Source organism: Oreochromis niloticus, linkage group LG3, assembly GCF_001858045.2.
Source record: "Oreochromis niloticus isolate F11D_XX linkage group LG3, O_niloticus_UMD_NMBU, whole genome shotgun sequence".
In the NCBI taxonomy this organism is placed as follows: domain Eukaryota; kingdom Metazoa; phylum Chordata; class Actinopteri; order Cichliformes; family Cichlidae; genus Oreochromis; species Oreochromis niloticus.
This window is the reverse complement of record NC_031967.2, coordinates 74,851,580-74,868,395: the sequence shown is the minus strand read 5'-3', so window position 1 is coordinate 74,868,395 and position 16,816 is coordinate 74,851,580. Positions and strand designations below refer to the sequence as shown.

Sequence of the window (16,816 nt, the reverse complement as noted above, 5' to 3'; positions counted from 1 at the left end):
TTTTGCGACTCTTTGCTGACTTTATGAACGCCCAATTAGGATAACCGTTACCCAATAATCCAGCGATGAGGCATTCCCAGCAGCCACCTTAAGTAGTGAGAGCATAATTAGATGATTGTTTGCAGGTGCAGGAGTCATCATTACTCCGCCCCGGCAGAGCGCTGGAGGGGAGCCAGAGAAACAAAAAAGACAAAAACACTTGTAGTCCTACTGAGTCAGCTTAGCAGGATCAGGGACCATGACAGGAGCTCTCGTTTATAAGGAAACTCTGAAAATGCATCCAACAGCGGGAAACGTTTCAGAGAATACCTGTGAAGCAGAAGCTAAACATAATAATAGAAGAAAAGCAAAAGTAAAGGCTTCCAAAGACAGCTCACCTCTCACTCTTAGTTAAAGATGCTGGTGCTGTCCACAGATCAGTTGACCTGCTAGGTCTCCATGATCAGCTTTGTTTCTTGGAGATAAAGGCTGAGCCCTTTAGAGTTTTATTTTATTTAATGAGCAGATGATCATCAGTGACGCCGTCTTTAAAACACTCTTGTTACAAATGTACGACTTTAATGTGAAAAATTCAGAGTTTTTTCTCTTGTTGTGTTTGTTTGAAGCTGCTTCCTGTTGGCTTCAGCTGTTTGGAGTTTCCATTTTCTAAACTTCTACATTCTGAACCTTCAGCTCTGAACAGATGATGAAACACTGAATGATTTCAAGCTCACACTTTATCTAATAAACTTACATCTTTCATTCTTTATACAGATTGAAGGTCTGTGGTTTCTCAGAGATCAGCTGTGATTATCTGACAGCAGCTCTGAAGTCCAACCCCTCCCAGCTGAGACAGCTGGACCTGAGTAACTCTGACCTGCGGGATTCAGGCCTGAAGCTTCTGTCTGCTGGACTAAAGAGCTGTGCAGTGGAAACTCTCAGGTCAGGATTCAAACTTTTCCACAGATGATCATTTAAAATGTGAATTATATTATTGCATAAACGGGTAACCTTTTTAGAGCTTTCAAGTGAAGTTTTATTTAGATTTGAGTGGATTATTAGACTCTGAATTACTTTTAAAAGTTTCTATGGTTTGTTTATTTAAAAAATACTTTATGTATTGGCTAATTTAAAGATTTAGGGCTCCTTTGTGCTCATAATATATAAATTTGATTTCTTTAGGAATAAATTTAGGAGGTTATTGGTTCACTGTTTTTCATTCACAGTACATTTAATTTCTCAAAATGAGATTTTTATCTTTTCTTCTGCAACACTTGCGTCCACCAAATCTTCTTGCTTGATTTCTGTCTGTTTGTAGTCTGTCTGTATTTCTACACACAGTGTGTGAGTAACGACTGACAGTGAGGATGATATCCCTGAATGCAATAAATCCTATTTTCTGTTGACAGTAGAAAAAAGTAGTGCGCAGACAGAGCTGAAAACTGGTGCCTGTTTGATTTAGTCCTTGAAGCAGAGGTGGTGTTTTTACTGAGATCTTCTTATGTTACAGACACTGTCTGGCTCTCTCTCTGCTGATAGGACTGAATGTGTGTGCAATAAACTGAAGCAGTGCTATAAAAGCAGCATTCAGTCATTACAATGCCCAGTCCAAAAGACCAGCCAATTGAAAATGGGAATTCCTGAGCCTGGCAATGCCTGGAAGCAGCAGGTATGCCACCTGTGGCAACTAAGGTCACGTGATCTGAGTGTTTGAACCACGCATTGGAGCAGCATTTCCAAACAACGCCAGTGTGGAACGTCTCATCCCTATTTAAGAGATTTTCTTGGCACTGCAAAGCTAAGCTTGCAAACAGCACCATAGTTTGTCAATCCCAACCAATCAGAGCGCTCCTTATGTCACGTCACATGACTCGTGTGTTTTCCTCTTTGATTAGCACCCTAAGAACTAAAGAGAGGCTAAAAGGATGTTGAGCCAATCAAATCCCTCCTAGGAACCGGAAGTCTAGAGAGGAAATGGAGCAGAGGAGAATCACCAGTTTAAATGTCTGAGTTTTAAACTGGTGACCCTCTAAAGAGGCTTTTATTGACTCTTTCGGTTTTCTTTACAGCTTTTAACACCATTTAAACTGTTTAATATCAGATTTAGAAATAACTTTTGGATAGTTTTTATACATTTGCACTAAAATATGACACAAATAATGACTTTCTGACTTTACTTTGGACTAATCTAATGACTCAGCCTGGCTATGTTGGACTGGGTGTGGAAGCAGCTCCCAGTTTGAGTTCAGGAGACAGACACCCTCTCTACTTTGGAGATCAGCTTCAAACTTTCCCTTTTGAAAAAGCTTATAGTTAGAGCTGGATCAGGTGACCCTGAACCATCCCTTAGTTATGCTGCTATAGGCTCAGGCTGTAGCAGTCTCAGGTGGACTTCCCATGATGCTCTGCTTTCTTCTCCACTCCCCTCTTTTCATTCCTGATGCTTTTATATGTCACTACTGCATGTCCTTAACTTTTGTCTTCTCTCTCCTTAGTTTGTGTTTTGTTCTTGTCTCTCTGAGCTCATCTCTTCTCTTTCCCCTCACCCTGCAACCAGTCATGGTAGATGCTCCTCGTGGAGCCTGTTTTCACTGGGAGGATCTTTGTGTCAAAGAGAGTTCTTCTTCCCACCATCACCAGGTGCTGCTCACAGTGGATTGTCTGATGGTTGGGGCTTTCTCTCTAATATTGGAGGCTCTTACCTTACACTGTTAAACAGCTTGATATGTTTTGTGTGTCTGCAGTCTGTCAGGCTGTCTGATCACAGAGGAAGGCTGTACTTCTCTGGCCTCAGCTCTGAGCTCCAACCCCTCCCATCTGAGAGAGCTGGACCTGAGCTACAATCATCCAGGAGACTCAGGAATGAAGCTGCTGTCGGCTGGACTGAAGGATCCAGGCTGGAGACTGGACACTCTCAGGTATGAAGGGAATGTCTGATAGAGGAGGAAGAGCTGGAAACATTTCCTGTGTCCTTCACTTCCTGTTTGTTTCCTGCAGATGAGACATGAACAACCACACATGCAGGAATATTTTCAGGGACAGACACACTAGTCTAGCTGGATAGTACATGGATATTTATGTAGGGGGTCTCCAAGGAGTCTGTTTGCAGGAACATTAATGATAACTAATAAGTCATGTTGAGAGTTTCATTAAAAGAAGACCTACAGTTAGGTCCATAAATATATGGACAGAGACAACATTTCATAACTTTAGATACACTTTATTAAGTCACAGGTACACCTGAGATAGCGGCCACTGTGTACCTAATAAAGTGTCAGCCATGTGTATGTTTGCCATGCTGTATGTCCACAGTGATAGTGATAGAAGGATGAAACAAGGCTGTGAATTATTTCAGTCTGTGTGTGTGATAAAGAGGCAGGCAGGAGCAGCTAACATTTGGAAATGGAAGCTTAAATACTGGAAACTCTACATTCACAGCTGAATTCACAATAAATTTGTTCTCAAGTGCACATTTAGCTAGCTGCTAATACTTGCTTTCTACAACTTGAGCAGCTATTGCTAAGTAGGCCACTTTGCTCTGCTAAGGATTTGTGTGACCATGATAGAAACTCTGATAAGCTAATGCTGCTAAGCTAATGCTGTTTATGGGCCCTGTTAGAATCAATATTTCATTCTCATTCTGTTATTTGAGAACAATGTTAACATCTCACATCATTATAACACAAGAGAAAAGGGTATTAACGTTAGCTACTAATGCTTATTCGCCTCAAATTAGCTTTAGCTGCTAATGGGAGCCTACTTAGCATAAACCCTTCACATCGTTATAATGCAAGGGAAAAGAGTCACTCATGGCAGTCTATTTAGCATTAAGGTCACATCATTATAACACAAGAGAAAACGGTATTAGCATTTGCTACTAGTGCTTATTCACCTCAAATTACCTTTAGCTGCTAATGGAAGCCTACTTAGCATTAACTCCTCACTAATATAATGCTAATTTACATCAAATTAGCATGTATTAGCATTAGCTGTTAATAATTATTCACCCCTAATTGGAGTTAGCCCCTAATGGCAGCCTACTTAGCATTAACTCCTGACATCGTCTTGATGCATTCTCAATCATCCAGGAAGGTAAATCTCCAAAAGTTGAATCTGTTCATCTGGACGTAGCGTTTTGTGGGAGAAACGTTTCGTCACTCATCCAAGTGACTTCTTCAGTCTCAGCTGACTGCAGGTTTCCCCAAACCTTATAAACAGTACATTTGCATAATGACTGAAACCAGCCCACTGAAGGAACAATGGGCTGTGAGGTCAGTTCCTTAATCATAATTATGCAAATTCCCATGACCATTGATCAACAATCACTGACCAAAACCCACTGATCAAAGAACACTGATCAATGGCCATGAGTACCATTCACAGAGAGTTGGGGAATGGCTGCAAACACAGCATTGTAAGATGGTGACAGATGTACCCTTAGGCCCCCTCCTCGATTCAGAGATGGTCTTTCCCTTTTCACGTAAATGGCCTCCTTGACTCCGCGCTCAAACCAGCGTTCTTCCCTGTCCAGGATGTGTACATCCTCATCGTTGAAAGAGTGTGCACTGGCCTGTAGGTGTAAATAGACTGCAGAGTCCTGGCCTGATGAGGTTGCTCTTCTGTGTTGTGCCATCCGCTTCGCTAGAGGTTGTTTGGTTTCCTGGCAATCCTCCTGGCACTTAACAGCGTACACTATGTTACTCTGTTTGTGTCAAAAAGTATTTGCGGCTCCCAGAGTTTTCTTTTGCGTGGAAATCGCGTCCAAATGGCTCTTTGGGTGTTAAAGGTTGCTGAGCCCTGGTGTAGGAGGACACCTGCTCTGTGTCTGCTTAAACATAAGAGCCCTTTGTTAGGGGGACCGCTGGACTCTTAGCAGCAGCTCTGGGGTCACAGGGTCACATCTGGAATACACACACACACACACACACACCCACACACCCCTACACTATGCACAGACTGGTACTCTTTGTTCATACCTGTGTAAGACGTCATATGTTAATGAACTTATGCATATTCATGTTCTTTGAATAAAACAGTGGAGCCGAGCTTTGAGCCATCCTCAGTGTGTAACAGTGTGTATGAGAGCCATGTAATGTCCATGTGTGCATGCTGACTGTGCTGCTCTGACCCCCCTCCTCCTTTCAGGCTGGAGCCTGCTGGAGTCCGATGGTTGAGACCAGGTCTGAGGAAGTGTAAGTGTGTTTTTAATGGGATTCATGAAAACAAAGCAGCACACATTCAACCATCTTCATCATGTCAGGAGTCATCATCAAAGTGTCAATCAATGAACAGATGATGGATCAATAACTGCAGCTGGATTGTGTTTGTTCTCTCCATCAGATTCCTGTCAACTCACAATCGACACAAACACAGTGAACACAAAGCTCCAACTGTCTGACAACAACAGGAAGGTGACACATGTGGAGGAGGTTCAGTCATATCCTGATCATCCAGACAGATTTGATTATTATCATCAGCTGCTGTGTAGAAATGGTCTGACTGGTCGCTGTTACTGGGAGGTCGAGTGGAGAGGAAACGTTTTTATATCAGTGAGTTACAGAAGCATCAGAAGGAAAGGAGGCAGTAATGACTGTTTGTTTGGACTCAATGATCAGTCCTGGAGTCTGAGCTGCACTGATGATGGTCCTTATTCTGTCTGGCACAATAAGAGACAAACATCCATCTCCCCCTCCTCCTCCTCCTCCTCCTCCTCTGTCTCTAACAGAGCAGCAGTGTATGTGGACTGTCCTGCTGGCACTCTGTCCTTCTACAGAGTCTCCTCTGACACTCTGATCCACCTCCACACCTTCAACACCACATTCACTCACACTCTTTATCCTGGGTTTGTGTTCTTGTCTCCTGGTGCCTCAGTGTCCCTGTGCTGAGTGGAGTGTAAAGAGTGTCTCCTGTTAGAGAAACACTCTGACTGTTGAACAGATAGTTCAGTCTGTACATGTCTGTCTCTTTCACTCACAAACACGTTTTCACATTCATGGATTCAATCAGTTGATGTTTGAAACTCTTCTAAATGATTCCTTGTAAACTTCTTCCTCTTCAGTCACAAACAAACAGGAAGTGATGTCACATGTGTTCCTGTCCACACAGCAGAATGAGTCTATTGCTGACAATCAGTGATGTACAAACAGAGTGAGCATTTCTGAGGCCCAAAATAAACTGAGTAGTTCACTGAATGAACAATGGACTGTGAGCTCAGTTCCTTCATCATTAGTATGGATTATATATGTATATGTATTATATTAGTATCATATATATCAGGTGCTGCTGGTTTCAGTCATTGTGCAAATGTGCTGTTTGTAAGGTTGTAAAGCTGCAGTCAGCTGAGACTGAAGAAGTCACCTGATCAGTGAGCAAACGTTTCTGAAAACGTCCAGATGAACAGAATCAACCTTTTGGGATCAGCCAGCAATGCAGCATCATTGTTGTTCAGGTTCAGAGGTTTGCAGGAATGAACTGATGACCAGAAACAGCTGCAAAGTCCAATAAAATACCAGCTGGAGTTCAGCTGCATTTGAAGAAGTCAAAGAAAAGTAAGGATGGCAAAGGGCGATGTTTTCTTCCAAAGAACTGAAAACATGGTCGACGCCTCATTAGAAGAATAATCTGGACATTTGTGAGGAACTCTAACCAAGAAAGCAACACAAGAAAGCAACGTCACACAGATCCAACAGACAGTTTCCATGACTGGAAGTGTTCAGTGTAAAAATGCTACATTGCATTATTGCATCCTCTCACCACAGGAGGTGCTGTTGGCACCACTGATTGCTGATCAGCTGTTCTCTGATGATCTGATTGATACTGTGAATAACGGGACTCACTGAACTCTGTGACACAGTGAAGATTACAGAGTTTAACTTCAACATCTGACTGACGTCACACAGACAGAAGGATGAACCAGTGAGGCACAGAACACAGTTACTGGAGATACTGGATCAGCTCCATGTGAACCTCTGATGGAGAAGCTGCTGACCCAGAGAACCATCAGGACATGACAGGCAGCTGCACTGATCTAACAACATGTAGCAGAGCTGATCTATGTTAGAGGATCTATCACAGCAGCTGAAAGTCCAACACTGGATACCAGCTGAGCCTGTGCTGAGTGTTACAGGAAAAGAAACACTGACACTGGTAGACACAGTGATGCTGACTGGGGCACAGAGCTGAATGATGCAGCATCAGGACACTGTTTCAGTCTGACTGACAGAGAAACCTGTAGCTGTATCTACATGTGAGGCAGAGGCCACACAAGCAGGTTTCTATGTTTCACAGTGACTGAGATCTTCAGTGGGGGTGGACATGCTCCTGTACAGACCTCTGAGGAGAACCAAGGTGCAGTCAAAGAGTCCAGTCTGTCCTCACAGATGTGAACATGTGGTTTCATCAGGTCTGCTGTCAGCTAGCAGGCTCACATCAGAATCACTGTTCCTGAAAAACACAGTCTGTGTGACATCATCAGTCAGCTGATCGTCCCAGATCTGAATGGTTTCTGTCTCTACTGAGGAAGTCAGAGAATATCACTGAGGTGTGGATCAGGTCTGAGTGACCTGTGGAGGGACAGCTTTAAACAGTCCACAGGTCTCACGTCCTGCTCAGTCTGGTAGCAGATACCTCGTATTGTTCCAGATGTGCTGACATCACCAGCAGCAGCAGCAGCACAGCTGTGTGATACGATGAATCTCAGTTATTGATCCAACACACAGTAAATACAAAGATCAGGATTTATGAGAGTAATCATTATGAGTCTGAACACATGATCACTGAACACACAAACACGGAGAGAGAACATGAAGCTCAGCACTGAAACAAAGATGGTGGATTTGACCTCAGGACCAGGCGCGTAATTTCCAGGGGGGTTACGGGGGTCATGACCCCCAATAATCAGATCCAGCCAATATAATTTCATCATTCCAGTTTATAAAATTATGAATTATCTTGATTTTCTTTAATCATTTCAATTACTGCCAGCAAAATAGTTTCATGTTTAATCATCTAGTAATGTAACCCCGCCTCCTCCGCCGCATACTTGGTATTACCCAACCAGCTTTCTCTACCAAACCTTCACTTTTTGCTGTATGTTTGTTAGCGCAGTCGCTGGTGCCAGAGACTGCCAGTGACTTCAGTCTGAGGGTTTGAAGTTTCCATGTCTGTGTGATGTGTGGTGTGAAGGCTGCTGGTTAAACTGGGACTCACTGTTTAAAGCACTGAGTGCTCATAGACAGATGCTCCATGAGTCCCAGTACAGACTACAAACATGGTGGAAACTTAGCTTTGATATCCACACACTCTGCACGTCTGTGAGTAACTGTGATGAAGATGTGCAGAGATCTGTGTACAAACAGGAGAAAGACTGTAAAGACTCTGTGCTTCTAACAGCCTCTGTTAACATATGTGAGGCTGTTTGTTGTTGTTGCCATGGAGCTTTTCACTGTTTGGGTCAGCAGGTCATGTGATCAGGTTTGTTCTGTGAAAGCTGGACGATGGTTCAGTGTCAGGGTTTGTTTGCATTCATCAATAAATATCTAAATAAATCAAAGACTCCATGTTTGTTCTTTCATCATGTGACCTCTGCTCATCCATCTCTGTGTGTATCAGGATACATTTAGTTCATAATACACAGAAAAATCAGAGTTATTACCTGTAATAAATGTGAAAGTAAAGATTCCTGCAGTGATAACCAGGCAGGACTGAAACACATCCAAGCTCACAGCTGTCACCACGGTAACAGCACCGTCCATCCACAGGTGAGGGGAGGAGCAAAAAGAGGGACTTTCACCATTTTATACTAAAAACACTCAACTAATGTTTCTAATATGAAAACAAATAAGCCCACATTAATGTGAGCATTTATTAAATAATAATAATAATGATTTCCTCCTGATCTCATTTCCATAGCAGAGAAAACTGTGGTGTATATTGAGGTGGAGGGTGTGGTCTATGGCTCAGGTGAAGAGTGAGGGTGGGGTGCACCACAGCAGCATGCTGGGACTGCTGAGGGTGGAGGAGGGAGTGATGATGACATCAGAGCTGCAGCAAAGCAGTCAGCAGCACAGAGACCAGTGAATACACAGTCTGTTCATCTTTGCATAGATACAATATATAGCACAATATTGAATGACAGAGACACGCTGTGTGAGCTTCCACAGATACACTGACGTCAGTATCCAGAGTCCTCCTGCTGCTCCCCCCTCAGAGCCCTGTGATCAGCACCAACACATTCAGTTAGATGACAGAGTCCAGCTGCAGCTAGAATCAGCTCCCCTCTGTGAACAACAGCACAGCGTCAGTGTTTCACACTCAGTGAAAGGAGGAAACACCAGAAGAACACCATGTGTGCTACGTTTCCCAGGACACACTACAAACTGCACAAATACAGAGCAGCACGTGGAAGGACCTGGAGCTGCATTTAAAGAGAAAAGACAGCGTGATGTCCTGTATGGACAGGTGGAAGGAACCAAGTCCTCAGCTGAAACACTCGTGTTTGTCCACAGACAGGAAACACAGCAGGAAACAAAGAAGTGCAGCTCATGGATAACACACTTCCTGTCAGTCAGAATGAGGCTGGAGCCAAACACAGAAAGGTGTTTTTGTCCAGATGAGCCCAGAGAAGAAACACGAGTGTTCACAGACATCAGAAGCTCAGAGAGGTGAAACATGAGGTTGGAGTCCTCGTCAGCATTCAGAAGAGCTGCTGTGAAACCCTGAGTACTCATGACAGACTCTGATGGCACAAACACATCATGATTCAAACAGAAAGACAAACATGGAGCTCCTGATCCTCCTGCATGAGAACAAGCTGACATGAGCGCTGTGTCTGAGAGTGTCTCCCTGTCACAGTGACAATAACACAGCTGCTGCTCACAGTCATTAAACTGACCTGAGGTCAGCTGCTAGGACGTCTCTGTGCTCCTTACATATGAACCATGTGACCTCACATCAGTGCTGTGGATGACTGTAGTCATAGAAGAGTAGAACTGTAGCAGGTGGTGTGAGGAGGAGGAGGAGGTGGTGTATTCTAGTTAACGCAGTACTGAAACACTCCAGCAGAGGGCGCTGTTAAGTCCTTATTGTAACACAGTTACTGTGTGCAGTTATACTTCATACATAATCTGCACTGATTTCAATCAGACATGCTGTCAGTAAATGATTGGTTTCTATTGATTCTACTTCCTGTTGACTAGTTTGATGACAGTGAAACAATCACAGCTGATTGTGTGATGATGTAAACTGTCACTGTTACATTCAGTGTGTGTGACATAATGTTAGTGCAGGCTGATAACAGCCTGGTTATGATGCTGTTAGAAACACATGAACGTGTCCATAGATCAGTGTGTGTTTAACATGAGAGCTTCAGCCCTGCTGATGTGTTCAATAAAGACATGCAGGAAAACTGATGAGACTCTGAAATAACTCTTTATATTTATAATGTAACTCTGCATCAAAAGAACAACAAAGGATCCCAGACAGGTTTATGTGAACAAAGACGATTCTGATGTTTCTGTGTTTCTAACAGTTTGACATTATTAGTAAACAGACTGCAGTGAACAGGATTTATAAAGAGCTTATATATAAAGATATGACAGCTGTTTGACAAGTTTATCACTCTGTGTTTGGACCTGATCAGTCCAGCTGTTTACTTGAAATATGTTCATTTACCTGTTCTGTTATATTTATGTTCTTGTCTCTGTTGAAAAACACATTTATAATGTCCCTCAGATTTTTCTCCCAGATGAATAAATATTAATGTCAGTTTTGGCCGGCGGTCATAGGTTCTGTCCAATAATATGACGCGAGACTGGAGTAAAATACATCCATGGATTGGCACTTTATTAAAGAAGGAGCATGATAACAGCACAAAACACTAACTACAACTAAACAAAATGGCTTCCTTTTATACTCTACCTTTTCAGGTAAGTATCCGGAATAGCCCAAGTATGGGGGTTAACTAATCAAAATGAAAACATAACCCTCCACACAAAGAAACATACAATAACATTAAAGCACATCACAAACATATACATATTTCCAACACGTACTATAAACAAACCAATAACATAAGCTTCACCCATTACTATATAAATTAAAACCCTCTTTATCCATACTCCCTAACCTGGCACACTGGTCTGCTCCAGGAGCTCTTAAGCAGGTGATTGAGCTGCTTTCACCCTTTTGCTCCACATCCTGCAAGAAGCAACCCAGACAGGTGAGTACCTTTAAAGTTCTCATTTCACATATATTTAGGTTGACAAATGATTAACTGCATGTCAAATAACCTAATAAAGAATTCATAAGAACTAATGTGTTTTTCTTTATTATACTAATTTCAATTCCCAATCCATCAATTAATTACTAGTGATGGGTAGATGAGGCCTCGTGAAGCGTTTCAGCACATTCCCCAAACTGTATCGGCACTGTGTCGATACAGTTTTGCTGTTTTGCTCCATACTGACACCTGCTGGACCTTAAATATCATTGCAGGCAACTTACTTGAGACTCACAACATTTCACAACAATTCAATGACCTAGTCATACTTATACATTGTAAGGTATTGTACTTTCTATGGAATAATGTTATATCTTTTATATTGCAAGTATTGTAGACATCACCAGTATGTGAATGGGTGGATAACTGGATGTGTAAAGCGCTTTGGGGTCCTTATAGTAAAGTGCTATACAAATACAGGCCATTTACATCTTTAAAATATATTGTGAATGACATTAAGTGAAAATTAAAATGAAAGTATTGTGAATGTAATATTACCCATTCGACTCAGAGTTTATTATAAATTTCTATTCAGAAAAATAAGTTTATCCAATCTTTTTGCATTCAGTCGATTGCGGTTTTTTTTTTTTGTTTGTTTGTTTGTTTTACACCATTTCCCCAGGTTTGGAAAACTCACAGGCACAGATGAAGCTGGGGTACACAAAAGCTGTAAAGCCAGGTGGAAAAAGTTCTGATAAGATGTCTTCCTATTCCCCCAGTACGTTAAAGGATCCTCTGATCTTGGAATTTTTCTCTCTGACACGCTCCACAATACTAAGGGGTTGGCAGTCCTTTATAATAAAATTCAGGACTGCCTGGTCCAGAGCAGTCTTCCTAGATGCTTGTTTTGAAAAATAAAACACATATTAATAAAAAAAATGATGATAAAGCTGTTCAGTGTCAGTATAGGCCGACCTGTGTTCATTCTCAGTGTGTTTGTCTCCTCATTTTCATGTTTGGCTCTGTAATGCCTCTGTAACACTGAGGAGGTGCTTTTGTTTGTAAGAAAGCTCCGCAGAACAGGTGCAACATTTAGCCTGCATAAAATGAAATAAATAATATAGAGAGATGTGTATTTTTTTTTCTTTGCCAGAGTAATTTGTGTGTGGGGGGGGGGGTTTGGTGGCGACTCATTCCGTTGACAGATGCGGTACCTTTTAAACACAGTTTGGCGCGTTGGCAATGAGCGATACAGCAGCTGTATCGATCACGTGACCTTTTCTTAAAGTGACGCACGCACCGATACAGGCATCGCTAGGTGAGCTTGATACATGCGTCGGTGCGTCAGTCTTGCAGGACCCATCACTATTAATTACTAACAACACAAACAAGGTAATGGAACCCCTGGTCTCTATTACAGTCTGTAAAGTGCAAAAATCGTTGCATGTGAGCCACATGGACGTTTTCTGTTCCTAGATCTAATCTCACTCGATCAGGGCAACCACCTTGTTGAATCACGGCATCCATGAAGTAGCCAGCAATTACTCTCGGGTCATTATTTGTCTTGTAAGCGTCTAGCCATATTACACTCCTTGAAAAGCCGTCAATGCATCCACTGATTGCAATCCCAAATGGCTTCAGCTTATCGTAGCCATCGATATGCCACACATAGTTGGGGCCTCTGCTATGATACACTCGCCTCCGCAGTCGTCTACGTGACCTCAAATCCACACCTTCTCCATCGAATAAACGGAGCAGAAGACGAACGTCGAGCTAACTCGAAATTTTGAGTTATTTTCTCGACATTTCGAGTTATTTTTCTCATAATTTCGAGTTGCTAAGTCGAAAATTTGAGTTGCTAAGTTGAAATTTTGAGAAAATAAGTCAAAATTTCGAGAAAGATAACTCGAAATTTCGAGTTAAGTATCGTTTTTTTTTTTGTTTGTTTTTTTAGTGGCGGAAACGGGCTTCCATACGAGAGAGGGTGAGAGAGAAAAAAGCAAAACAAAACACGGCTCGGATAAGGAGCTGGTCAAGAATCGTCAAAGAATCGGCTCTAAGAGCCGTTTCGTTTCTGACCGACACATCACTACTACTGATGGTTTCACTGCATCTGTGTGCATGGAGCAGGGTGAGTTTCTCTGTATATAGAGCCTGTGTTTATTTAGCTCCATGAAACGAGGTTTTGAGCCCTGATTTTGTTTTGTAGATGCACAAAGCTGTTGTCAAAGTTTCTGTCCGGTAACGTGTTGAACCACAGTTTCTGTGAAGAAGATCCTGGTGAATCTCGTTCATTTGCAAAGTGAATTGTGTTCACAGTCCGGTGTCTGAGTTATAAAACCAGTCAGGATACGATGTTTTGTTGGAAATGTGATTGTAGAAGCTGCTAATGATTTCTTAGCTGTGTTAGCCTGTGAATGGATGCTAGCGTATCCACATGTGCTCTCTGGGCTAACTTGCGTAGTTTCAGCTAACACACCATGTGAGACACTTTCCATGGTTCCTTTGCACTCAAATGTATTTTTGTCATGGCCAATAAGAACTGCATAGATGTAAGATATGTGGAGACAACAGACAACAGTTAGCAATTTGACTTTTATTGAATTTTGTACAGATGTGATACAGGAACCATCAGTTGGTAGAAATCTGTGCTTCATTACAAGTGACGTGAAGTCACCGGTTTCTTCGGAGGCTGTAGATACAACGATTCACCTCTAAAAGGATTCAGTTGTTTTAACACCGAGATCTCAGGACTCTTTATGTTGCTACTTTATTTGATCTATTTATTTATAGCACTTAATAAAAACTGATGCATCACAGGGAAGTTGAGTGCACTCAGCTGAGATGGACAGCGTGCCTGATACGTATCACTCACACTTTTTATTTTAGTAGGAAAAGTCAGACTTTGAGCTGTGACATTCAATCTTTGGCCTTTTCTCGGTGAGAATAGTATTTTACATGATTATAATATAAAACTAAAATCTTTGTAGATGTTACAGATGTTAGTCAGTCATTCCTTGACAAACATTTAAAAAATGAACAGCTGTAAGCAAACAAACATCAGCTAACATAGATACTAAACCTTTCTATCCCACTGCAGTGAAAATGAACTGCAACTTTAATTTGATGAAATTAAACTAAATGGACTTTTTTTCATTTTTTATACTTTAGGTGAGCAACACATGAGCCGTTATTCTGACATTAAAATACAAACAACTCAATTGGGGATTTTGTTTCCACACCTCATGATCTTATCTTAGATTTGACTGGTCTTTATAAACAGCTCCACTCTGCCTGATCTGAACTGTAAGTGTTGATAAAATACTTTGTATGTTCCTATTTAATGTCTGCATGAACACAAGTTTGTGTCTGCATGTTTATTCCTGGAGGTGAGGCTGTATATGACAGCACTGTTTAATATTATATCTGCACATCTGCTTTAATACAAATGCTCAAAAAGGTTAAAATCCTGACTTTGAGTTTCCACTGTCAGTAGCTCAGCATCTCTGAGAACTCTCTAAAGTTTTCTTCATCCTGATCACCATCTTCACTCAGGGCTGTTGGAGCGTCCATGACTGTTCCTGAGTGTTCTCAGTAAAGTTTGTTTGAAAGGAAAAACGCCATCAGTCTGTTAAGTCGTGTGGAAATGTAGAGAGTCTGTGAGCTGCATTCATAAACAGGTTGGATCACTCTGAATGACAGTGATTAGAGGAGGTTCTTCCATCAGTACCAAGCTCTGCTGATTTTCATTATTTTAATAAAACTTAAACCTGCTCAGTGGAAAAACATTGTGAAATCAGAGAAGACTGAGTCCACTTTAAATCTGACGAAACAAAGTTAAACAGGAACTCATCTGAAGACCAGCCTCCTCCCTGTAAGGGGAAAATTCTTATTAAGTCTCCACCTGTGCTCCTTCAGGTGAAGCCCCGCCTCCTTCCAGGAATCACCTGTGTGTCCGTGTTTGGTCTGCAGCTGTGGAGCTTGTTGTTGGTGTTTGAAGAAACTAAGTTTGCTTTGTTTCCTCCTTTAACAGTTTATTGTCAGGAACTTTATGAGCAGATCAGGAAGTGAGACGTTTGTATTTAACGTTTGTATTTATTAAATAAAACAAATGAGATGATTTGATTATTGGCTGAATCCACTCTGGTTATCAGTCAGTAACTCTGCACTCAAACATTTGTCTTTAAACAGTTTAAAATGATCTGAATGAAACTTTGGATCCAACATCACTGGTGGAACAATGATCGTCCCTTTAACTGGAAACAGATGAAACCAGTTTGTTCTTCAAAAGCTGACATTCAGGTTTTACTGAGTGACGTCAAAACAACATGAAGCTGCTCCAGCACAGTTCAGGGTCACTGCAAACAGAGATAATCAGAAGTAAATACAGACTCTCACACACCATCAATATTTAAGGATGTTTCCACTGCGGTTTAAATCCTACATACACTTGATGTTAATGCAGGAGTAAAGTCTCTCAGACTCAAACACATTTAAACCTCTGTGACTCAGGACTGTGTGAATTGCACAATCGAACACTTTTTAATCTGTTTCAAGTTAAACACAATGAAGTGTTCAAAGGAAAAACAAGTTACTATGTGAATCCTGCTGGATCAGAGCAGAGGCTTCACCCTCACTCTGTACTCTGTCAGTCTGAGTTATTCATGAAGCACAAGGAGCTGATGATAGGCTGGTTAATGTTGGTACACACACACACACACTCACAATTAAATCCGGTTCTTTTGGATTCTTTACGGCGAAAAAGACACAGGGCTCAAAGTGGTCTTATAACTTTAAAAAATGATCTTTATTTTACATATCCGGACATGGAGACCTGAACACACACACAAAACCCCAGGTCTAAAAAAAACAAACAGGAAGCCTAGTTATATTTATATACTCCATCTTGACGTTACACATGTCACACACAGTTTCATTACAAACAAACTCCTCCTACTCAGTTCCTCTTTTCTGTGTCTGGTTTATTAATAGGGCTGTGCACTAAAACTTCCTGTGCAGCTTGCAATAACTTCCCCTTTCTAAGGTCTGTTGCCAGGGCAACCTGTCTGAACTTAGTTTCACTCTGTCTGTTGCCCATACTTCTGCAAAAACCTGTAGTTTCCTGTCAGCCTGTGACCTAGTCTTTCACGCTGAAGTCTGAAGCATATAAACATTATCTATATTATAATTTATATTATAATTAACATTATAAATTTAAACTCAACAACACACACACACTGGGACACTGTCAGACATAAGGAAGTGTGCAGGTAAACTTTGCTCAGAAATGATAATGAGGAGTTACAGACTGATGGAGCTCATAGTGAGACGTTTATTTTACATGAAGTAAACCTGATGTATGATCTGAATTCATCTGTAGATCAAACTGATGTGTTAGTGTTCATACAGCTGTGTTTAATAACCTGTTTTTTAGGGCTGGGCGATATGGCCTCAAATCCATATAATTTGAAGCACGTGCGGTAACGATATATATCGCGATATATTCTTTTCTTCTGTATAATGTATTTTCCACACTATCAGGTTTAAAATCCTTTAATTTTCTCAAAAATCGAGAGTGTGCCTTATTTATGAATTCTGGTTGTGTTTACTGACCTCGAA

At 41.4% G+C, this 16,816-nt stretch overlaps 1 protein-coding gene across 1 annotated transcript in view; it reads left to right on the top strand.

The window, feature by feature from the left end:
• LOC112846016 (protein NLRC3-like) overlaps positions 1–15,907 on the top strand; it is a gene marked incomplete at its 5' end in the record, with an annotated part of 35,921 nt that extends 20,014 nt beyond the window's left edge. The window contains 3 exons of the mRNA XM_025905227.1: positions 11,183–11,197; positions 13,152–13,328; positions 15,116–15,907. Of these exons, the coding sequence (XP_025761012.1) occupies positions 11,183–11,197; positions 13,152–13,328; positions 15,116–15,195 (272 nt within the window). The remainder of the gene's footprint in view (positions 1–11,182; positions 11,198–13,151; positions 13,329–15,115) is intronic.
• Between the last annotated feature and the right edge of the window lie 909 nt (positions 15,908–16,816).